General features: G+C 39.5%; 2 protein-coding genes across 2 annotated transcripts in view; one reads left to right on the forward strand and one right to left on the reverse strand.

The window, feature by feature from the left end:
* Positions 1-6,849, forward strand: part of sema6a (sema domain, transmembrane domain (TM), and cytoplasmic domain, (semaphorin) 6A) — a 101,824-nt gene extending 94,975 nt beyond the window's left edge. Inside the window, exon 19 of the mRNA XM_062417300.1 lies at positions 5,586-6,849. Within this exon, the coding sequence (XP_062273284.1) occupies positions 5,586-6,748 (1,163 nt within the window). The 3' untranslated portion in view covers positions 6,749-6,849. The remainder of the gene's footprint in view (positions 1-5,585) is intronic.
* The window catches only part of commd10 (COMM domain containing 10), a 148,636-nt gene that overhangs the window by 36,996 nt on the left and 85,597 nt on the right, over positions 1-26,043 (reverse strand). The window lies entirely within an intron of this gene.

Genomic DNA, 26,043 nt, shown 5'->3' on the forward strand with positions numbered 1-26,043 from the left:
ACTGATTCATCCCAATATTGGCTGTGCAAATGTCAACAACAGAAACAACCAGCACTGACACAAACAAGAGAGCAGTGGAGTAACTGTTTCTGTTAAATGTGTATCAGAATTTAGCTGCCTAACCTTTAGCAACAGCTTTCTTTTACCACTTTTTGATAAAAAAGAAAGCAGATTTCCACGTTGTCTGATTTTTACTTTCCATTGGAGGGAATAGAAGCTCTAATTAAACATGAACTCTGCTTGCCACCAGATTATGCATTTGAGTTTATCAGGAGGTTGAGAGCACGCAAGGCACAGAGGACACTGGTAAATTTAATGTTAGTACTTTCATATGTCATTACAGTAGAATGATAGGACTCTGGTTAATCCTATGTAATGACATGATAGGATTTACATTAAAAGTTGGTGAAGTGGCCCTTTAAGGTGTGAAGAAAAAGTATGTTTTTTAATCTCACACCTTCATTATTATATGAACAGCAGGATTTTGTTGTAGTGTTCTTTACTGGTCACAGATTGTCATAGGCCTTTGTGAGGCAGATGAATTATCCACAGCTCATTGTGAATCATAATAGAAACAGTGGACTGGATGTTTTCCCGGCATTACGCACTTCCCTGACTGACGTCAAGCCATAAGCAATCATTTCCTCCACTGATTAGCTTATTGTTCTCTCAGACTGCTTTTGTTTTCTACACTTATTTGCAGCTTACTTTTCCATTTTTGTGTTTTGGTTATGCGTTTCAGTAAGACCTCTCACTGTTACTGGTTCACACAAAAGCTTTGCTTTGTCTTTTGGCCGTGCGAGACTGCATCTTGTAGCACGGCAGCTCATCCATTTGTGCGTGTGAAGCTTGTCTAACCCACATTTAGCTGTCATTATTCTACTTTAGACTGAATTTAAATGGTCATGTTCATGTTGTATCCGTGAACCACTTCTCAATTAGATACAAGCCAAGTCTTTGCTCTCAGTTGTACTATTCAGGGCTTGTTGTTGTATGCTAACACATTACGGAAGGATTATTAGTACCTGCATTTATAACTGGATGGATTACAACACATACTGTGTCACATCACACATACTGGAGCACTTTAGTCATCCATAGAAGTCAGAGGCCTGCCGTACATTTTCGACAGTCATAGCATGATAAAATAGCCTTCACTTGAATGGGTGAACAGTGACTCATCAAGATTGACTATTAATTATGAGCAGTCGACGTTGTGGAAGAAAAGCCACACAGGAGTTAAAAGAAAATTTACATTAAAAAAAAAAGTGATTTATGATTTCAATGGTTTTGCTGTGAACCTGCACTGTTGGGGAACAGCTGTCAAGTCAAACATTGTATCTGGAATGTCGACCTGTAGTAGCGCTGAAATTCAGAAAAAACTAGATTAATTGTTTTCGCTGTGTTATTCATAAGTCTATAACTTATTAATACAAACAGTACTACAGTCTATTTGAGAAATCATCCACCTGATGAAAATGTTCCCAGGCACATTTAATTTGAGCAGATTGCCTGTAAATACTAAAAACCACACTATGCACAGAGGTGGATAGGTTACTACATTGGTGTTAATACCTGAAGTGCAGAATGATATAATTAGGGGGTTTAATTATATCTTAACTGGATCATTAGTATGCGGTACACTGACTAAGGATTGTCTGATGAATACTTTAGTTTTGAATAATACCATTAATGCAAGTGCCTCTTAAACACAAACATACACAAGACTTAATGGGATAATATCCTAACTGGGGATTAAATAGAGCTTAATTAATTGCTGTCATCATCTTAACAGCAATGTCCTTTTAAAAACAAGTGAGTCCCTGAAAGCAGATACTGAATTTCCAAGGCTCTTGCAGCAATGAAGGCAGAGTAAACGTAAGCCACTCAACATTCGCTGCACCTCTCCTTCATCTTTCCTTTAGTTGTCAAGATCCACTATTCTGCTTTTCAACAAGTGACATGTTGGTGAGTGCAGTTGAGTCTGATTAAGATTTTTATCATTTTTCAGACAATGTCTGTGAGTAATGGCCTCTAGTCAGAGGTTAGCGCCCTCTCCGTAACCCCTCTGTGATCTTAAACTGCCTTTGAAGTTTTCCCAACACCAGCACAAAGACGGGCTCTGTGGGCTTAAGTCAGTTGGTGCTTCTGAAGAGATTAAAAGAGTGTAAGAGTGTGCATTTGTGTCAGACAGACAGACAGAGAGAGAGAGAGAGAGAGAGAGAGCATTCACAAATTCCAGTCACACCAGATTACAATGTTTCTGATTTACAACTAAGTGTTGCCGAACCAGGCTGTTTTGACAGCCAGAAATATCTGAGTATCTGAGATATGTGTTCAATATCTGAATGTTGAGGCCCGGGGCGGTGTGAAATTCAAATCAATTCTACTGCTGAGTGAAGTGTCGAACTGCAGGATGCCTTGTGCTGCATTCTTGGGGCGAGGCGAGAGTTGAAACCAGATTATAAGTCACTGTATAGTCAGAGCCCTAACAAGATGAGACTAAAGCAGAAAATCTGCAGGTTTAAACAACACTTTGATACTTTCCAAGGTCATGTTGTTAAAGTTTTGAAAAGTTTGCCAAGATCACAAACAGGACTGTAACAATGAGGGACATAGCCACCATGATTTGAAACCCTGAAGTCCTGTGATTCAACAGAGACAGCTCCGATGTCCTCTGTGGCTACTTTCTTTCTCTTTGATGTTAAGGATGAGGAGCAATTTCTCACATGAAAGATGGAGGTCTTCAAAGTTTTCTTTTTACTTTCTTTCTTATTTTACCCAAGGCCTTGGGCTAAGCACCCTCTGGAACTGTGTGTAAGCACGAAAGACAAATGATGGATGGAAGGGGAGAAAAAGTGAGAAAAGAATGAAAGGATTTTTGTTCAAAAAAAGATGCAGACAGGAAGAGCCATGCAGTGCAGGTTAAATAGGGCTTTAACCTCGGCTCCCACACCCGGAATAGAAGACAAAGATCCAGCTCCACAGTTCGCCTCCTTCAACAAAGTGGACAACCCGTTTGGCTCTGCTGCCCTCCAGCTTTTTTTATTCAATGTGAAATCCAAATCCCTGGAGGAAGAAAGTTAACCTTTAGCGGCAATAAATTCACTGTCATGAAAATTCATAACAGTTTTGACTTGCTCTTTCAGTATGTAAGCACCACAGACAGAGATGGACGAATGTATTTACATTTAACAAGGATTATGGAAAAAAAATAGAGATTTGCCGAAGTATTTGTTTATGCTCATGCTTTCATTTTCTTGCGTAAATGTTTTTTGGAGATTTTCAAGGCTTCTCACCTCAAATGAAACTGTATTGTTTGCCAAAAATGTTTAACCCAGCAGATCTCAAACAGTGCCCGTCACCATTTCTGCCAAATGTTGATAACTCACAAAGACCACAAGGTTGTAATTACAGCCTTCCCAGTTGCCACTGAATAGAACACTTTGCATATGGAGGCTGAACAGTTTCAAAGAAAACTCTGAACCAGGAAGAAAGTCAGAAGAGCGATTTATTGTTTCTATGTAGGAGAGAAGTAGCAGAAAGTAAGGAAAAAAAGATCTAAGTGAGGACAAAAGAAAGTCAACAAAATGAAAGATAGCAGAGAGGAAAAGTATCTCCCTCATTCTCAGATGTTACTGTATGAGACGGGAAGCATATGTTTGGTCAGACAGGCAGGCCATTTGGTCACACGAGTCCACCGCATAACACATGTCAGACCTTAATGCTTCACCACGGATAACACTCATCACTTCTTGTACTATCTACACAGCAGGGCGCGTCCTTGATAAGAGACGATTTTTGCCAGGAAAGAAGCTTTAAAGTCTTTTGTTTAACACTACATGAGGTATGGCCGAGCTGCATGTTGTCAGCACTCTATTAAGGAGAAAAGTGACATTTTGTTTTTACAGTAAATGAGGAATGACCTGAGCAAAAGTATCAGCTCTTTTTTTTTTTATCCCATGAAACCGAGGCAATGGTCAATGTTTAATTCTGGCTAGGAAAACAGGTTTTAAGACATGTTTTTGGACTAATGAAGTATGACTGCCGCGAGTAAGGATTATGGATGTTAGTTTAACAGAGTCTGGATTTCAGTTCCATGAGAACAGATTACCATGCTGTCTCTGAGTCTGTGTTATGTCTCACTGAGGAGACACAGAAGATATTCTCCACATACGTCCTCGGTGACACAGCCAAGCTGAAAAGCCTAAACACGATTACCAGGCCCCTTCAGGATTTTACAAAAATATTGCAATGCTTCATTTTGTGGCATCGTCTTTCAAAAAAAATAAAATAATGGCAGAGCAGATTGAAACACTTTTATGATGAGCTGCAAGGAAAGTGAGGCAAACCATGAAAACGGCACATTGTAAAAAGATAAAATTGCAATGATCTGCTTGTTTCCTCTGAACATAAGTATTTCAAAAATGTTTCCACATGTATATACTGCGCACAAAATGATATACATTACGATAAGAGACAATGAGTGCAGTTCACACGTGTGTCTGAGTCACGTTATCATTGCACAAAAAACCAACGGTGCACAGTGGGAGCTTTTTACGTGATAGAGCCCACCTGTCTAATCCTCTGTCTGGGGTAACTGATCTGTGTTGGCCACAGGTCATGTGTGAACATATTATAAATCTCTCTGCTGTGGACTGGTGTGTTTAACCCAAGGAACAGAACGCTGCATTAGATGTCTACATTCATCAAGAGGCTGGAGGTTATCATTTGTGTGTTTGAGTGTGGGAGGTGCATGTGTTTGTGTGTGTGTGTGTGTGTGTGTGTGTGTGTGTGTGTGTGTGTGTGTGTGTGTGTGTGTGTGTGTGTGTGTATGTGAGCAGATTACCGTTGACCCCATTTTATTGCACACAACCTGCTGCTCCCACTCTCCCACAGCAAGAATACTTCATAGCTGCTTTTATTGAATTATCTTTTATTTGTCCGTATCGCAACCCGTCTTTGCCGGTCTTTGAAAGTGGCGCTTTCATAAGACACTGATGACACAGCTCATTGGATTTAGCGCCTAATCAGGGGCTTTTTAATGTATTCTCTGTGATTCATGAGATTGGATCCAAGCTTTATGAAAAGTCTCCCATTTGCATCTATGAGAAGAAAGGGTTTGGGTATTTCAGGCTCCTTTATCTCCACTCATATCTTTTTTCATTTCAGCAGAAGGTTTTATCTGGGATTTAAAATGTGAATCATAATCACCCCTCCAAAACACGTTTTCAGTCTAAGATTGGATTTCCGTGAAATATTGAATGTTGCTACGTCAAGCTACAAGCATTCGTGCACGTTTTGAATAGGTGTTCCTCATGATGGGATAAACGCTTCTTCATTTGCATGTTTTTCATGAAATTGTTTAAACCTTTAATCTTTTTATCCAGAAAATATCTTTTAATTATTGTAATTCAATATTGTTTTTTTATTTTTTTTTGGCTGGTCTAATAATATGCATCTTTCCCAACAGCTTTATTTTTCTTAGAAACAAGTTCCCACAACATGCAGCAGCAACAGCAGCAGTAGTAACAGTTCTTTCTGTAGTGTGCATATCTGAATGTCATCTCCACATCTCTCTGCAGGTGTGATCCGTGAGAGCTACCAGAAGGGTCGTGACCAGCTAGTTCCTGTGACCCTGTTGGCCATTGCAGTCATCCTAGCGTTTGCCATGGGGGCCATCTTCTCTGGCATCATTGTCTACTGTGTCTGTGACCACCGACGGCGAGACATGGACCTGACAGGCCGCAAGGAAAAGGACAGCCACCACCTCCACTCCCGCAGGGGATCCATGAACAGTGTGACCAAGCTGACGGGCCTGTTTGAAACACAGGCCAAAGATGGTCGCCCTGAGGCAATCCTCACTCCTTTGATGCACAACGGGAGACTGACACCAAATGGAAAGATGCTGATCAAAGCGGACCAGCACCACCTGGACCTTGCTGCTCTGCCAACTCCTGAGTCCACCCCCATGCAACCGCGTCGCAAACCCAGCCGAGGCAGCCGGGAGTGGGAGAGGAACCAGAACCTCATCAATGCTTGCACCAAGGACATGCCACCCATGGGCTCCCCTGTTATCTCTACTGACCTGCCCCTGAGGGCCTCACCGGGCCACATCCCCAGTGTAGTAGTCCTGCCTCTGCCACAGCATCAGCACCAGCTCCAGCCTCATCTACAGCAGCACCAGCAGTCTTATCAGCATGAGTATGTGGAACAGCCCCACCACAGTGACCTGAGCATGGGCCACAGTGTCATGGACGACCAGGGGGCAACCCTGGAGTACAAGACAATGAAGAGCCCTTGTCATAACCTCAACATGGTGGATCCAGATGGGATGCTGCCACCTCGTGTACCCCAGCGAGAGGCCTCCCTCACCGTCCCTCCTGCTGTCCCACAGATGGGCAAACGTCTGGAGGTCCACTCATCAGTCTACGGGCTTCGGAAAGGATCAGCGTCCTCCGCTTCTGGATCGTCTGCCCTCAAGAAGCACAACACCAACTCATCTAACTCCTCCCATTTGGCGAGACATCACAGCTTCAACCGTGTGGAGACTCCACCCCCTGCACCCCAGAGGGTAGACTCCATACAAATGACAGCACAGGGCATATCTCTGTCACGGCAGCCTGGAATGAGCTCCTATGATTCATTGCCTCGAACGGGCATCAAATATCTCAAGCCTGATGTCCCTCCCAAACCCTCCGTAGTCTCACTCTCAACAAAAGTCAAGTCCAGTGACTCCTGCACATAGTCAACTGGTTATCTAGTCAGTCCAATGTGAACGGACAGTAGTGAAAGGATTTTTTCTGAAATAGAGAAAAAAACAGGGAATACTGTACAACTTGCATCTCCTTTTAGTGTTTTTTGTTTGGTTGGTTTTGGTGTACAGTACAGTGGAAAATGCAATACAGTTTTTTAAAGGAAACACTTTCTTTTTATATAAATATGTAAATATTATAAAAATGGTTGTCGTCATTTGTTGCCGTCGTCGAGCACACGCTCTGGCTGGCTCCCAGTTCCTGTGTAGAGACCCATGGGAACACGTGCTACTGAAACAGAAGAAGATGATGCCTTTCCTGAATATTTCATCCAATGGTGCCCTGTGGCATCCAAGATGGTGGCTCTCTTATTTGTGGTGTCTTTGGCCACCGGGACTTGAATTGATACTTTATCATGCTGGTTAAAGCACATAAGAAGGCAGCACGGGGGTTTGGAGAGTAATTGTTGTACAGTACCTTGAGAGCTGGGGAATCCGAGCGAGCAAGCACTTGGACCCAGAGACTGAGCTTGGACTGAAAGGACAGACAGCTGCCTGAGTTCTGTCGGAAACTGTGAAAAGCCTCTCAGTGTTACAGCAATCAAGTCCTGCCTTGGTTTGACTAAAAGCCTGGGCCAGAAGAATCTTCTACTGTACTGGTTACTGAATAACACATGACTGTTAATACTAATAGCTTGTTGTATTTATTTTTATTAAGTGCTTTTGAAAAAAAAGACTGACTTTCTAGGCTCAGTGAGAGAGAGACGACAGAAGAGAGATCTTTTAATATTAATTAATCAAGTGTGATGAAAAAAACTTATTTAAAGTCATTAAACTGGAGCCAGTAGAATTTTCTTAATGACTAAAGGTCCACTAGGTCTTACTGTGTGCTCAGTGGGACCTGCAGCTTGAGATATATGTGACCTCTGTGAAGAGGAGGAGATATTTATTTAAACTGTGCCAGACAGGGACTTTTACCTTCACGGACCAGAATTTCCATTGTTTTAGACCAATCATAAAAAAGACTTCCTGAACCTCACCCTTTTACTCCTGCAATGAGCACCCCCCCCCCCCCTCCCCCAATCAGCACTGTGGTTTTGTGTGAGTCAGTAACATTTGTCCTGATTGGTTGCTGGCTTACCGGTGCCATCAAAGCTCACTGTTGCATGTTGCAAAGAAATAAGAGATGCAGCGGCAGCAACAGTATGGGAATCTGTATACACACATACAAAAAAGAAGCTGTAAGTGTTGCTGCAAGCAAACGGAGCGGTGCCTCCATCCCGGAACGTATCGTCTTCTACCGCAGCGTCACGCAGATGAGCAGGCGAAAAAGAAAACTATGAAAACATCTCTACTGCCTGCTTCTTTTTCCACATGTAAATTTGTGCCTTACACCCTAAAGTAGTGACAATGTTTTCTTTAATAGCTGTTAACTTGTCTCCTAGTAGTATTTTTTATTTTTCTTACATCATGATATTTCCCTGGTTTGATAAAAATGCAATTAAAGAATGTAGGTGTTATTGTTGTATTTCTGGTCCTTAGACATAACACACTTACAGACCAGAGGGAGGAGAGGAATAAGGATTGTCTTTCTTCTTTTACTCTTTCTCTCTCTCTCACACACACACACACACACACACACACACACACACACACACACACACACACACACACACACACATACACATATGCACAAACACACACATACACCTCATATTTGTGGTTCATTTCTGATTGTGCCATTAATGCGCTTAAAGCAGCCCTTTATGTTGTGCTGGCAGTGTCGATGAAGACGTTGTGAGTGTTTTTGATTTTCTATTTTATACAAAAGTCCTGGTATTTGTTTTTACTTTTATTTTTGCTGTTTGTTTGTTTGGAGTGAAGGTTAATTGACTGATTAACTGAACAATTAACATTTGTTACTTGAGAAAGGCCAATGTATGTGTATCTCTCCCGTACACTGCAATGCTAATGCAACGACCACACTAGCAAGCGTACAGTATGAGATACACAAAATCACCTGGTGTACTAACACAGCTCTAGGCTTCTTGTGTGAATCATAACACTCAGTTGTTAGGCAGTTGCATAAACAGGCTGGTTCCTGTGAAGAAAGTTGAACAACAATATTAACAAATGTAACTTAAATAACCCCCTTTTTCTAAGAGAAAACACAGGTTAAGGATGTTTTATAGATATTTGTTTCGCTTCACTAACTCTCATTCTCAAGGCCTTAAGAATGGCTGAGAGTGCGACTAATACCAATCAGACATTTTTTTTGTTGCTTTTTTCAAAATTTCAATAGAATTTTTATTGATCACCCCCCTTCTCCCCCCAACACTTAAATCAACAGAGCACTCCCTTAGTGTTGTATGTGTAGATAAGAAAAAGTTTTCTTGATATCAAGCAATTTTCTGTTTCTCAATGGAGGAAAGCCAACTATGTCTCAATCCACAGCTAACATGAGAAGGACGTGTAGGATCTGTGACCTGACTAACGTGACATAGACGCTTGCAGGGTTCAGTTGCAAATGACCGAGGAAGAGTGGGAGCTAGGAAGAAGTTCCCCTTCAGAAATATGGTCTGGGGTCAGTTGAGACAGTTATCCCAGCAATTACTCACCAAGATTAGTAAGAAAGGGTGTATTTACTCCAGACTTCCAGAACCCCACTGCACTGTAGACCGGTTACTTGGCGCTCCAAGGCCCTATTTACACCCTCCCATGAACCAGCAAGTTTCCCAGGCTTGGAATAATGCTGATCTACAACTTAACATTTCTTGTATATAAATGTTCAGTTGTGTCAGCTCTTGCCTTGGAAAGTTGTCGTGTCCATACAGGGAAAATCTGTCTGGTTCAGTAGGTTAAATGTCCACACCCTGTGTAGACGAGTAAATTTAGCCATGGGTGCATTTAAGATTCTGTAACATGGAGCGTTTTGATGACAGAGGTTTGAACTTTTTAAAGACTGGATTGGGTTTGACTGTGGACAGTGAGGTTCTTTGGTGTGTGCCTTTTTGTCTTTCACCCTTGTTATAATACACTGCTATTAGATGCAAATCATCTCTCTTTTCAACTTCAAAAACCTTTTAAACTTTGTAAGCTTGTAAGATATTGTGACGTTTTTTGCCCTACTCTCTCCACTTCCTTAACATCTGATTCACGGCTTAATGTATGTTGTAAAGAAAAAAACTCTTTAATTTAATGCAAAATGTATTAAAAAAAAAAATAAAATAAAATAAAATTCTTGTCATGAAGACTGTGATATGTCCTTGACTTTTTCACTTGTTTCTCTGCCTGAGGTGGTTGTCTTTTCACTAGGAACGTCTTTAGTTGTTTTTGTACAACACTGTTTAGGGGAAACCAAGCCCAGTTTTTGAAGGTTATTTCAATTGAGAATCTGCACTAAGGAAAATGTTGTACTTTTATAACCTTGCCATTCCTGTCATGCATACCTAAGTGGATAAAAGTAAATTATTTCTTTAACTTCAGAGACATATCTATTAAGTGAAGGTAAGACTAGGTTATGAGCAGAGGGAATAGGCCTGTGCCCTGTTTTACAATTGATTATATTGGTTAAATGAAGATGAAATTGGAGGCAGCTTTCTATTTGGCAGTTCAGTACAAAAGGCACTCTAAAAATCACCCTTCAAACCATAATACATAATTGTCCAAAAGGACATTAAGAGTTTATAAGTGTAGTGTTGGTTCGGGGTAATCCATTTTAATTCCATAAAGGAAATCAATAAACTCTTCAAATATGTTCTGAATGTGATGGGTGATGCAGTCTTTTCTATTAGTTTGATTTAAAAGCCTTTGCAGCTGCATTCAGAACCAACTGCAGAGAAGCATATGTTTTGCTATAAAATGCAGCATATGACGAGTGATAATGATTAAAATGGAATACATTCTCTTTCTCAAGGGCAGATAGAAATGGTAAAGTATTTGAATTACTGATAAAAACGTGGCCAAATAACATCTCCGACTTGCTGCTCTAATCAATATTTTTAGATGGCAATGCACCACAATCAATGAAGTGGCTACGTGTTAAGGGAAAGATGTTGCTTGTAGTGATGAACCCGCAAATAATCTTCACTTGAGTCCACAGTCCACCCTGTAAGCTCATTGTTTTGGGTCGGCCAGCCTGCAACTTAAAGTTTTTTTCTTCACTCTAATAACTCTCACTAGCATTGTTTTCAGACACAGCTTTTTACAGTAAAAAAGATCTGATAAACCAAATGTACACAGCCTGCCCTGCAGTGAATGGCAGAGAATAAATAAATGGCGGCTAAATAAACATTTCCCTCAGGAGTTGGTGGAGACCACACTAGAACCAAAAAAAGAGAGTGAATATTGGACTTACATACACCAGTTGGTCAGAAACACACCTCCAAACTAATGCTAATGTTGCTCCAAATCTGCTGAATGTGACAGTTTTGTTGTATGTGAGTCTTATGGTCAAATCTGTAATGCCAAGATTGTCCTTAGTGTCAGTTTCTCAACGTACAAATTAAATTTAAGGTTGTTTTTTTTAAAATTGGGTGATTAATTTCAATGAAGAATTCCTGAGGAAGAAGCAGGCTAACATTGTCACTGTTGGCTGTGTGTATCATTTACTGTAAATAACAATGAAATAAGTCATGGCATATGCTTGCTTAGTAAGTAGTTAAATGGAGAATGTAAACTGAGGAAAGAATATTATTAGAACTCGGCGGAGAGGGATATTAAACTACTTAATGCAAAGGATAAACCCATTTAAACTGTTCCCATGTCAAATCTTATTCATATTATAGCACCTTTTATCTTATTACACCCACATCTCTGGTTTAACACAGATCATGAGAACAAATCTCATCAGCAGCAGAGTCAGTGTTGACTAACACTTATGAGCACCAAATAGTCCCAGTTCAATAAAGTTCTTTAGTTTTACATGTTAGTAAATTTTTGGCATCATTTTATCAGGAAAGGTGGCTTTGGCAGGTAGTTTGACACCCCTGCCTTTGATCTCGAGGTGAGTCATAAGTTAACAAGCGTCGGTACAAGTCAGACTGTGCACGGAGATCAGATAACCAGGATGTGGTGCTGCTAATGAGGCCTGTCGCTGCCTTCACAATGTGGCATTGTGCAGTCTCCACTGAGGCAGCCGTGTGTTGTTGTACTACTCAGAGATCAAGATTCAGATTTTCACCACTAAGTTTATTCCAACATGACAGCAGCACAATCATATCTTATAGTGACTAGTGTGAGCCTGTCCTATTACAGAGTTAGTCAGAGTGTGGTTTGATGACCTGAAAGGTCGGCATCTAAGCGGTCAAAACAGGTGAAGTCTATGATGTCTTTGTGTGTGTGTCGGGTGGAGGGGGGGCAGAAGTTAGAGACCTAAAGATGAAAAGACTATCATCATAGTAGGGGCAGACTTCAGGTTACACTTTTGAAACACACAATCTAATGTGTGTAATCTAATCTATGTCAATAGTAATGCTACATAAATTCAAATCCTGATGTAACTGAGTGGCTCTATTCTTCAGCACACTTTAGTCAGTGAGTAATTAGTTTGTTTCTCACTTGCCTTTAAGTTATGTTGTGTATTCTTCTTCCTTTGGCAAAACTGCAGTCACTTGTAAATTCACCTTTACCAAAGTAATCACCACTGAAAAAACTCAGCACACTGATGTGGTGTGAGATTACAGTATTTTGTTCAAAGTCAATGTTATGCTGTACTTGTCGTTGTTGTTGTTGTTGTTGTTGTTGTTGTTGTTGTTATTAATATGTTTGCGACAGTTTTATTCCACTCATGGTATTATGGAAAATATAATTATGTTTGTATAACTGAGGATAATTTAATGGGCACATACAAATGTCTGTTCATTTCGTGTAGTCCAATGTTTGAGTGGTCGTTGGACCAGAAGGATTTATTTCAAATTATATTTTATTATATTATATTTCATTTGTCTTTGTATAAGCTGTCTTGGTACGACCATATTAATGTTCATTTCATTTCATTTAGTGTAGTTGATGGACAAATATATCATTTTGTTTTGTCCGATTTGGGTATCATCAAAATCTGCGCTCATTTGACAGTTTATTAGGTGTTTTTTAGGTGAGAGCTGTTTATAATATTCAGTAAGATTCAAAAATTAGGAACATATCTCAGTGTAATACCATACAAATCAACAGCACCACAAACTACAGCCTCCATAATAAATATACAGGTAAATCAACACTAATGAACTCTTCTAGTCTAACCACTCAAAGCGTTTTACAATACATGTCAACATTCACACTCACATTCATACGCTGACGGCAGCAGCTGCCATGCCAGGTGCCAATCTGCAGGATCTAATCAAATGCTCATTCAGACCCACACTCGCGCATCGCTGGTGCAGCCATCGAGAGCAATTTGAGGTTCAATATTTTGCTGAAGTGGAGGAGGAAGAGGAGGAGCTGTGGATCGAACTCCTGATCTTCTAATTAGTGGACAACTCGCTCTACCTCCTGAGTCACAGCTGCCCAAAAACTGACTATTGTAACTTTCATGGATGGATTAACTGCATTAGTTATAGCTAGGTATATCTAATATACTGGAAACTCAGTATACTGAAAACTGTCATTTAGGGATTCCTTGATCTGTTTCTGCATGTTCATGGTGTGTTACAGCAGATGTCGAGCAAAGAATATAAAATAAGCTGTGAGGTCTCTGTGTTATTGTGGCTTTGTACACGTCTACTTTAATACATTAAGTCATTTAGAAGTTAGTCTGAATTTCTGTTTGATTAGCAGTCGCTATGGGGATGCTAAACACTGCCAAATGTAAACCTTTTCAGTGTAGATCACACTGGTTTGTGACCTGACATTATGACCTATCAATCCAAGAGCTTGGTGGCTCCTTTGCCTGCCAGTAACAGCTACAGAGGGCAGCCTGCCAGACTTCCAACAATCCAGGCAACAAATTCACCAGCCAGTCAACCATTAAACCCGCCAGCTAGCCTTTAAGTCAACCATCTAGTCAATCATGCAGCTATCCAGCCCCTGCCCCCATCAGTCCCACACAACTCTAATCCACCCTGGCCGTGGCCTGGCAGTGCTCATTTCGAGTGCTCCGCAATCTGTGGTCACAACAAGCTTAGCCGCGTGCTAATCCTTGCCTTCCCATCCAGCTATCATTATCCCAGCACTGATACTGTCTGCATCCGCCGCTGCTCTTAATGGCACACATCCTAGTTTTTTATGCATTCTTCTGCCAAAATATGGTTGCTGCAGCTACAACAGCTACACAAACACAAAAGAAAGAAACACAAAGGCCCAAAAAGATAGACATATAAACAAACGGAAAAGAGATAATTATCTGCCTTGTCAAAAAATAGGCCTGCATAGATTTGAATAAAGTCAAAATACAGACAGGGAGGCAGACACATGCGCCCACACACATATTAACACATCCCTGAGTAATGTGTCCCCTGTGAATTAATATGGCTCTCTATGAGTCATTAATGGGGGTCAATAAGCCCCTCAACGGCCATTTCCAATGTTGGTTGGTTTGTCGTTAATGTGTCATGGTATAAGTGCATGTGAGCCTCATAGTGGAGTCAGTGTGTCTGTTTAACAATCATGAGAACGTGTGTGTGACTGTCGGGTGTTCGGTCGGTGCAGTGTGCTGTACTGTGGCTGCCACTGAAGACATTGAGGTCATATTCTCTGTCATTTTCCTGGGAATTTGGGGGTTTGAGCAAAATGAAAATAATTTGATTCTACAGTTACAAACATAACTCATTCACTCACTAAACTTTACAAGTTTGTTAAAATGTGACTACTTTTAGGCCATCAAATAAATTATTCAATGTTTCTCTTCTAGTTTATTCCTTTTGGTGTGTAGATGGAAGTATTTAGACCTCAATTTAGGTCATTAGAATTTGCAAAAATTATGTGAAATGATGTCATATAATATATGAGTTTAGAATATTTTTGTCACACATACAAGACATAATTTGACAAGTGAATATGAAAAATATATGGACAATTCTAACAACAGATATAATAGAGAGAGACCCATTCTATTTTCTTAATTGGAGCTTTTTGGTTGAACATAGAACGAGATTGTTGTTAATAGCAGCTCTGAACGGCCACACTCAAAGGCAAAGTGTAAAGCTAGCCATCACTGAAAGGTGTGAGATATGATAATTGTTTAAATATGGGGATAATGGTGCAACATTTCATACAGTTTCTCCTAAAAGACATTGATAGTGTTGCACTCATTTGCTCATTTGTACACATCAAATGTGATAGGTATGGTTGTGCAAAGAATTAAGAGTGTAGTTTCTCACCTCCACCTTCTGTCGGGGGTGGGGGGTGGGTTGGGGCTTCTGTAGCTGTTAGACCATCTGATAAGCACTTCTGTTGGAGTATACTGGCACCTTTAGAATCAAAGACAAAAGTATTTCTAAAACTGTGGCTATAGTCCTGACAATGAGTCTCCTTGTCTGAGTCTCCTTGTCTGAGTCAGATTTGCTAGTCGGTGTGTGTGTGTGTGTGTGTGTGTGTGTGTGTGTGTGTGTGTGTGTGTGTGTGTGTGTGTGTGTGTGTGTGTGTGTGTGTGTGTGTGTGTGTGTGTGTGTGTGTGTGTGTGTGTACAGCAGTTTTCTTTATGAATGCCTCTAATCCTGGACCCAGAGGGATAACAATCTTCCAGTGGAGATGCAGAACTTATTGCTGCTGTATTGTAAACTGGTCCCGACAGACAACACTGCACAATAAACTTGACATTTAAATAATATACTGGATTAAATTTGCATAGTTTTACTGAATTTGTACTTTTGTTAAGTATTATAATGGTAATATTATGGTCCAGAAAGTCAAACCTTTGTTATGTTGCCTCTTCCTGATAAACCCAGACAGATTTTAAAAATGTCAGGTCATAAAGCATGGCAGTGGTAATCTGTGCTTTGCTGAGCATCTTTATGGTTTATGATCAGTTTTTCTAACTACACCTTATGTCTTGTTCACGGAACAATATCTGCTACACTTCATATTAAGCTGATTAGGTCTTGCAGTAATCTGGACATTGGCCAAAATACAGAGCAGAGCAGACATTATTGCTTTGTCGAATACATAAAAGCCCACTGGAGACATTATACCCTTGTACAAAGCATATAAACACATTTCAAGCACTTAAGCAGTACTAAATGTACCTTTAAGGCATTTAGGTGGCCTTGTTGTGAAGAGGAGAGACCCGTAAAGGTGTAAACAATGAAATAGGCCTTCATGCCACTGCTGTTGTTATTTTATGAAGCCTGGCAGCTGCAGGGTACAGAGAAAATTTGAAATTCAAAGAGAGATTATTCAGATATATTGTGCAGAGTAAAATTTAACATCACTGTGTGACTGATGCCATAGCTTTCTGATTATGTAAGTGTTTGCATGCATCATTCTGAGAATTATAATGCTTACATTCATACAAAATTCAAAATGTGTGTCATTCCTATTCCATTAGCAACCTGCATTCTGTACGAGCTTTAACCAAGAATACATTTAAATTTCCTTGAAAGTGTCTCATGGTATGATGGCTCACTAAGGATGCAAGATGCACGGAAGTGGTGCCTTTTCTTGTATGATTTCCAGAACACTAAAGCATGCATCATTCATCTAAAACTTCTCAGAAACCGAGAAGAATCCAGCAGAAGATTCTCAGCGAGGATTCACAAGAACGAGGGCGAGAGCAACTGTCTCTCACACTCTGAAAAAAGCCTTGGGCTGTGAAGAAGCAGCAAGAGGAGTATACCTCTGAGAATTCTGATGGCAGAGTGAGCGGGGAAAAGAGCCAAGCCTTGTTCTGCTGCTATAAGCCCTGCACTGCATACACTGAGAAACGAGCAGGGGAGAAATTGGCAGTGGGAATAAGGGCAAGACGGTGTAAATTTGGAGCACAAAAGGCTTATAGGGCCACTGTGCAAGCATCCCTGTGGCCCTGTATGCCTGTGTGTGCACACACACACACAAACACAAACACACACAAAATATCATATGCACAGGGCTTAAGAGGTGGCTGAGGAGAATGACTGGCGAGGGGATCAAAACAAAGCCCATGGGTGATGTTGGAGGGAAGCTCAGGGACTCAGGATAGAAGTCTGCTCTTCATCTGACGGTCAGATGCATATTTGAACGTGCACACACTCACACATATATGGGTCAATGACGTATAAGGATTTATTTAAAAATAAAAAAATATTGGAATATCTATTGCAGTAATTCAAACATTAAGAATGTTGAGTACACATAAATACATATGAAAATAGTAAATGAGGTGTTTTATGTGTTTTTCCATCTCGATGAATTAGATCTGACCTTAAAAAAGTCATGTGGTGCGACCATGATCTATCTTAAAATAAATGAATTTAAGTGTTTCGAAACAAATTATTTGCATTTCCTTTAAGTTTTTGTAAATAATAATCTCATATTTATGTTCTATAATGTCACAGTTGCCTTCTGAAATGTATGTAAGACTTATTTTTCCTGTAAATTGCTTAAAAATGATTGATATAATTAGTTAAGCATACTGTATCAGTGATTAAGATTAAAAGTGATATTTTACTCTGAATTTAATACAGTTATTGGTATTATTGGTCGCACCACATGATATTTTGTCACTTTAAATAACAGAAAAATTACTAATAACTTGTGGTTTTTGAAAAGTTAAAGTGATTACATATAAAGGAAAGGTACTACATATATATGGTATTTTTTTTATCAATGTAAACTTTTTTCTAACTGAAAAAAAATGCAGTTAGACTGAAAATGTAGGCGTCACGTCATTGACCCATATACCAGATGTCTAAGAGCAAAATGACCATAACAGAAGGAGAAATAGACCAAAAAAGACACACCACCAAGAGAGAAAAGTCAAACTCACATACATTAATTTTCACATATACACAAACACACAGCACAAGGCTGTAACTGACTGATATAGCCAGGAGTGCAAGGATAATCCTGTGAAACTGTTTGTGTGGAGAAACTTAGTTTCAGTGGCCATGAAGAAAACACCCTCCAAATGTTGAGGGAAGATGCCAATCACCTTTATACCACAATAATCTATGACCTGGTTTCTCAATGCTGTCAGCCTCTTTGAGGAGGTAAAAATAACTACAACACAGCTACATCCAATTATTTTCTTTTAGGGCATCCCAACGTTTTCTGTTAAAATGCCTGCTATTTTCATAGTCACAGTTCAGAGCCACCACTGACCCGGGCAGAACACCATATGGGTACAGTAAATATTGTGTGGAACAAATAGTTTGAGTAGTATTTGCAACAGGCTTCAATGTGATTGCCATCCAGTGGCATGGGTGCAGCGGTTAGCAATAAAATGTGGTTATAATTTAGGAAGAGCCAAAAAGTCATAATTTATGGGAGTGTGTTTCTCATTAATGGTGTCATCCTGTGAGGAACCCAGAGTCACAACCAGGGTGACAAAGACATAAATGAGAAATGTCACTTGATTTACGATTTTGCATATGTTGTTAATTTTGCAAGGGAAAGACTAATCAGTGTGTTTGGGTATAAACAACTCTCTCCCAAAGCTATAAACATTCTGTGCTGTGAGCTTCTTGACTAAAAGTGAATACAGAACTGATTTTGTGAAAGCGACAGTTACCATAAAACCAACAATTATGAAGTCAGGAAGTGATTAAAAGACCAGAAGGCTGGATTTCAATGTCTCAATAAAATGAAGCCCAAAATAAGATTTTTTGTTTATTTGCAAACTTACAGTAAGATACATCTGCTGAAGTCCACAACTTTTGGATTTTTCCATTGAAATTGTTAACATTGAATATGGAAAGGTAACATGACTAAAAGTTTAATATTACATAACATGATCATAATAAGAGTAATAAAATATCCAATGACAGTGTGTAATGTAAGAGTTGTTGCTTGTATGATGCTACAGAGAATTATTTGCTGTCCGGCTGCAACAATGTTTTGGTTTAACTGTCACTGCTCTCATAGCGAAATTTTTAGCCTCAGTAGGCAGCTGCTTTAGTGAAAAAGCTCCAAAAACTTTCTGTAAACTATCTGCTCAGCACCAAACAGCAACCAGAAACATTTTGCGACTACTTGGTGAACATAATGGAGCATTGAGCAACTAAAGTGCCAGATATTTTTCTCAGGAGTTGATAGAGATCAAAAACAGAGCTACAAGACCATGAGTATTGGAGTTTCATTCTTCATTTGGACAGAAACACAACTCCAAATGAATGATAATGTTAATATAATGCTCTGTAAAGCAAAAATTAGCAACAGTTTTCCAACAAGTTTACCATTTGCGCTTAAAGGATGATGTTAATGATGATGTTACTTGTTTCTGTTGCCCAAAAAAGTGGACAGAAAATCAATTTTTGCAGGTATAACTTTGAACTGATTTAACTTCTTAACTGATGTATTATTGGTATGTGTATTGATCCATTCAAATGCATATTCAATCTCGCATAAAGACATATATATTAATAGAACTCCACTTTGGTCCTTTAAACAAGAATTTGAGCCTGTGTCCCTGCAGTCATCAAAACGTGAGAGCATGAGGTTAAAAGAGTAGTATGTTAAAAGTCTCACCTCCCTCTCACCCTCTCAGGTCACTGTGACAAGGGACAGGAGTGAAAACATGCACGTGTGAAAGCTGCCACATACTTGTTAATTTGCTGACAGGGTTTCATCCATCTACTCTGAATGAAGGAACAGAGCTTGTCATCTTATTTTGCTTTTCCACCCTGTGGTCATGTACTCTAACATTGCACTTCACTCAGGAACAGAGCACTGCTTTCTTGTGCTTTGACTGGGTTTATTTTAGTCACATCATTATTTTTATTTTACATAATCTTTCATTGTATATTTATTCCATGCAGCCCTTGCCCTGCTGTTGCACTGCCTGTTGTGTCAAAAACTTGATGAAAAAAAGTCTTGAGATCAACACAAGCATGGAAAATTAATAAGCATGTCATCAGTAATAGAGATTCATGGAGATTCCTCTCCCTAAGTGCCGGTCCTTAAGGAGAGGAGAAGTTAACTAATGGATCAAATGGAAATGATATGTAAAATATATGAGAGCTGGAGAAAACTCGTGATATTTATCTGATAAAGTTGTTCCTGCAAAACATTAGTTCCCTTCAGTTAAGACTATTTAAGTAAATGGACATACAGTATACAATCACCAGCCACTTTTTAAGTACACCTTGCTAGTACCGGGTTGGACCCCCTTTTGCCCTCAGAACTGCCTTAATTCTTCGTGGCATAGATTCAATGTGGTACTGGAAACATCCCACAGAGCATTTGGTCCATATTGACATGATAGCATCACTCAGTTGCTGCAAATTTGTTGGCTGCATATCCATGATGCAAATCTCCCACTGCACCACATCCAAAAGGTGCTCTATTGGATTGAAATCTGGTGACTGTGGATGCCATTTGAGTACAGTGAATTTAGGAGACTCATCAGACCAGGCAACTTTTTTTCTGATGTTGTATTGTCCACTTTTGGTGAGTCCATGCAAATTGTAGCCTCAGTTTCCTGTTCTTAGTTGACAGGAGTGGCACAAATCTCCTTCAAGGTTCGACGTATTGTGCATTCAGAGATGGTCTTCTGCATACCTTGGTTGTAATGACTGGTTATTTGAGTTACTGCCTTTCTATAATCTCGAACCAGTCTGGCTTGTTTAGTGTGAATACAACATGAAGCAAGTTGAAAAAAGGCTGAATTATCTTCTCACACATCAAGCAAAGTAATTTCCTTCAAACCTTCTGCTCACAGCAATCCCTACTCTCTGTCAAGTGAATGAAACAACTGTTGAATTGTTCCACATTTAATGATGAAATAAGGTGAACCCATCCCCATTTTCACTCATATAACAAACTAAATGTAAACAAGTTATTGTGGGGAATATAATTAAAGCACCATACAGCCTGATCATGTACAATACATCCATCTAAGGTAGTGTTACAGTGGTGGTGCTATCAAGAGAAGAAATCTAATACTGAACTATTAATTTAAATCTGTAGGTGTCCATGACTGCATTGCAGTTAACCCTTCTTATTCACCTGCTATGATGCCAGATGTAAAGTTACTACAAGGCAACATCCTCACAGTCCTGCTATGGTAGCTAAAAAGAGATTTTTACCGGAATTATTTCCACTTGTATGGATGAACAATTACCTGTCGGTGTACTGCACCCACATTTCCAAAAGAAAGCAGCTTGCAGAAAGATGAAGATGAGATGAAGATATCCATCCATCCATCTGCCATGCTGGTCATTCAAGCAGGACCTTAACGGTAAAGATATGGCGCCTGATGGTGGCTGATAACTGTTATCTGGAAGGATTGTCTGGGCTTGTCAGACACAAAAGTGAGGTGAAACAAGTTGCCTATGAGTGTGATCCCACCTCTCCTCTCATACCCTGAAAACAAGAACATCTAACTGAGATCACAGAATGATTTGTGAGCATGTTTTATCATGCACCAGTTATTCCTAACACAGAATAGTTGACCCTAACTCATAATATTTCATCATGCTGGTTTTACACAGTATCATGAGTGTCTAGTGGCCTTAATACAGTTTCAAAATGTATAACTAGCTTGAAGACAATACTGTCTGACCTCTGGAGATTGTCTGATTCAGACATCCACAATTAGATAAAAATGAAGAAGGCTTGGTTTGATAATCATTTCTCTGTGTCTCTCTGTCTCTGTAAGTCCTTCAATTTTCTATATGAGACGCAAAACAGAAAAGAGGAGGAAAAATATTTTAAACACTCTGCATATGATCTGTTATATAGCCAGATGTATAATGTCAGACTTGGTGCAAAGTAAAGCATCCTTACAATCATAATAATAATTTCCTGGTTTTATGAATATGTGGACTGTCATTAACTAAAAGGTTACCTCTTTGTTAGATTACATCAGTGCAAATCAGTCTTTAGCAGCACTCATTTGAATAGAATTAGAGTTAATGGAAGAGACAAGCAGTTCACCAGCTCGGTGTATTAAAAGAGCAGCAGGAGTGAGAAAAATATTACAGTACGTGGGAAGAACAGATGCTTGTGTAACATCTTTGGCTCTGGCACAGTCAGCCTCGGACTGAGGACCTAGGTTGTGCTGAAACACGCCCACAAGACTAAACTCATTATAATATACGGAGTGGACCGGAAAGGTAATCGGATGCTATTTTGCTCAAAGAAATCCTGAGGTGAGTAGATGCAAAAATATTGGTGAACTTGAGTAGATATATATGGTACTAGCAGATGAGAATATTATAGGTATAGAGGAATAGCTTTAAAAGAGCACAGCAATATTGTTAGGTAGATATGATGTACATTTTCACAATATCTTCCACTCCATTACAGTTGGCTGCCATTAACAGCAAGTATACAGATAGAAGAAATATGTTTAAATGTATTATAATATGTAACATAATGTAACAATGTGTTGGATTCCCATATGATAAACTCCATCTAAGTTATGGATAAAGATAATACATAAAATATATACTAAAAAGTTATTTTTCAGCACATAATTGCTAAAAGTTATTCCCCAGACATATATACAGCATACATACTGCATATAGTTTTCTTGAACCACAGGCCTGTATGAGCATTTCCCTCTTGCCAGATGAGCCACCACCCATATCTTCACACTTTACAGCCTTTCTGTGGTGTTCTATGTGTGCAAGCAGACGTTGCTTTTTGTAGCGGTGGCTGTCCTCCTAAATGGCACATCTTGATATGAAAAAAGGGATATTTTACTGAACCACAGATGTGGCCACTGAAAGTAGTGTCTCTGCTCCCCAGAGGAATAGTTTTTAGAAAATCCTGCAGAAGTACTAAACACTAAGAAATGTGAGAAGAAGCTGGCTAAGCAGTTGATACTGTAGCTGCAGACATTATTGTAGAGGACCCATTTAACAACAAATTATTGTGCGTTTTCACCATTCATTAAATAACTATAACTACCTTATTTGTATCACACCTTTTAGCAAAGATGAAGCGCTAAGAGCTTTGGATTAAATGGTTACAGTGTGACTCAAAGGAGCACAGGGACTGCAATTATTAACCCATTTGCAAAGGGCCAAAGAGGTAAAGAGAGTAGTGAACCTGCTAGTTGCTAATGGAAAAAAACGCACATTTGGCCAGTGGCTCAGACTGACCTGCAGGATTCCTGTATTATCTTTGATAGGTACTGTAATGGTAGTTGGACCCCACTGGTGTTGTTACAAGATGTTGGCTAAAACTTAACCAAGATAAACATAATATACAGAATGAAATAGTAAGTAGCTACAGAGTGAAAATATGTATGTAATGTATGAATGTAATGTAAATCATTAATTTTAGGGTGAGTACTTGGTCTTAGGTTGAAGGCAGGTTAGAGTTAGGTTATGGTTAGGGGAAGTCTCTGGGAAATTAATGTCCTCTAAAGTGATGGAAACATGACTGTGTTTTGTGTTTGTGTGTGTGTGTGTGTGTGTGTGTGTGTGTGTGTGTGTGTGTGTGTGTGTGTGTGTGTGGTGTGTGTGTGTGTGTGTGTGTGTGTGTGTGTGTGTGTGTGACTTTTCATGTCCGAGCTGTCTCCTGTCCTTTGCTCTCATATCTGCTGGGATGAAGAGCTGTGTACAATCCATCAACAAACAGCTGTGACTTACTGCCTGTTGGTTGATCAAGGTCACACACACACACACACACACACACACACACACACACACACACACACACACACACACACACACACACACACACACACACACACACACACACACACAGACACACACACACACAAAACCCAGAGTCATGCACACACACCGTCCTTGCATATACACCCCCATGAGACACAGTATGTCTGTGTTACAACTGCTTTTCACTGACTTCTGACATGGCAAATCCAAACACACATCTCACAACTATTTCCCATTCAATCAATAAATCAGTCAATCAATCGAGTTTATTTCTGTTATGTAGTCATATTAAGTGCAATCAGAGTGAGATGCAATCCTGCCCATTCCTTCAATTTGTGCATTAAAAAGAGTTTGTATAGAATAAGAATAGTATTAAATATATGTTTATGACTTGAGAGGAGGAGGAGTATGGGGTTATACAGAGTCCTCAGTCATATTGGTATACAGACAAAGAGTCACTGGTTTAATGGAGCTCTCCGGTATTCCAGGATATAGCGAAATTTCAATGTAACAAAGAAATTACAGTTCCTGATATCCCATTGTAAACTGATGTGGGCACGAAGGTCAACCAATTTCTTATCCAACGCTTGTTTATTGGCTAGCAGGATGCTTGGCAGAGAAGATCCATGTGGATGGGAACGGAGCTGCTGCTTAGTCCCTCCATGTTTACCTCAGTGTTTCCTCTGATGTTTACAAAGTTGCGCTGTGACACACTAGCAGAGGGGTGACTGGATTGGTCTGCACCTTCAAAAACAGTTTATGTTTCGTTATTAAGTAACAGAGAAGCTAAATTATGTTAATTTAAATTTAAGGAAATCATCAATGGGATGGCTTGTTGACACATTGATGTACCAGTAACATTAAAGGTCAAGGGTTAAATGTGGTTAATGTTTCATGTATTTCTCCTTCTCCCATGAGAGCTGTCTTGGTCTACCATATGTTGTCTGACAAAGCATACAAATAACTATGGAGAAGTAGACAAATGTGTCTCACAGCTTCATGCTTTTTGTTGAGTTTCATGTTAGCTCAGTATGCTGCCCTTCTTCTGTTATTGTCCTTCATACAACCGGCTTTTAAGCAACCACTCAAGAGGAAGTAATCTCAAGTGAAATTGACTAATATTGTGTCTCATTGTCAATCAACCAATCACAGTTACCTCAGTTCTTTTAGTGGCATAAAAATTGTGAAATGGCTGATCCCAGTTTTGAGATGCCCTCTATCTGAACAAATCGATTTCTTGTCATAATGACCGTCCAATTAATTTACCTTTTTATCAGCTGAAGCTTTGTTGAGAGGCTGGCTAATTGCTGTTGCTTCAGTCAGAGCTGTCACAGCCTTCTGCAGAGACCAAAGCAAAACATTGGACCAGAGGAGGACAGAGCCATGTAGAGAGATTTTCTTTCTATGAGTTGGTCAAATATTGAGGCAGCAGCAAGTTCAGAAACACTCACACAAAATAAACCCCAAAAAATGTCCATGCTGTGCAGACGTCCTGCTGTAGTCTTCTTTATCTCAAAGGATTAGCATATTTTTTTCTGCAAAAATGTACCCCTTATTAATGATTTATGTGTGAAAACTTTACAGATGAAAAGCTGTAAATATTAAAATAAAGATGAAACAACACGACATGCGGATGTTTCTCAACATTAATTACATGATTTATTAAAAACCTTAAATGAACAGTTCATTCATTCAGGTTTGATACTTTTATGTTTTTATAATTGTTTGTTTCACAGACAAAACAGATGGCAAGCTCAGCTCCAGCACTAAACGCTTTTCTCTTATTTATTTGTCTGCGAACAGCTGGATTGTCTGAGGAGTTATAATATATTCCATTTTGAGAGTTTGAGCATGCACTAAAAATAACACAAACGCTTTTTTCCATCACATGCATAGGCTAACCTTTATCCATGCCCAGGTTGACGTTGTGTGGTCCTTGGTGGGGCACACACACCCTGCTGTTGTTGCCATGATGCTGCGCCTCTATATTTAATTCAGACCACACAACTCTGTGTTGATAATAATTGCGCAGATTACCTGGAGCTATAATCACATGATATGTGACGAAAAAGAAGGTAAAGCACGGGCCATCTGGTCTGCCTGGGTGGGGCTGAGCCAACACACGCAACACACGCATACTGTATCTACACAAACCAGCAGAACACACACACACACACACACACACACACACACACACACACACACACACACACACACACACACACACACACACACACACACACACACACACACAGTAGCACAGACTTACTGTCAAAATGAACCTTTAGAAATTCACTTTGAACAGCATATATTCCAATATAGTACATATCATTTTTTCCCCTAGTTTTCTATTCTATTAAATATTGTCCGTTTTCCATTCCATTGTCTGTAATCCAATGACTAATTATGTTCTGATTGAAGCTACATATTGAAAACATCAGTAAAAGCTCCAAAGAAATAATAATTTTACTATAGAATAGAGAAGTTGAGAGGTTAACCCACCAAATAATTTTTTTTTAAAGAATTTAAATGTATCCTTTTCTTTTCCTCCTTCTTTATTCTATTTTTCTGGTTTATATTTCTTTATTT

This window comes from Scomber scombrus, chromosome 4 (assembly GCF_963691925.1).
Source record: "Scomber scombrus chromosome 4, fScoSco1.1, whole genome shotgun sequence".
Classification (NCBI taxonomy): Eukaryota; Metazoa; Chordata; class Actinopteri; order Scombriformes; family Scombridae; genus Scomber; species Scomber scombrus.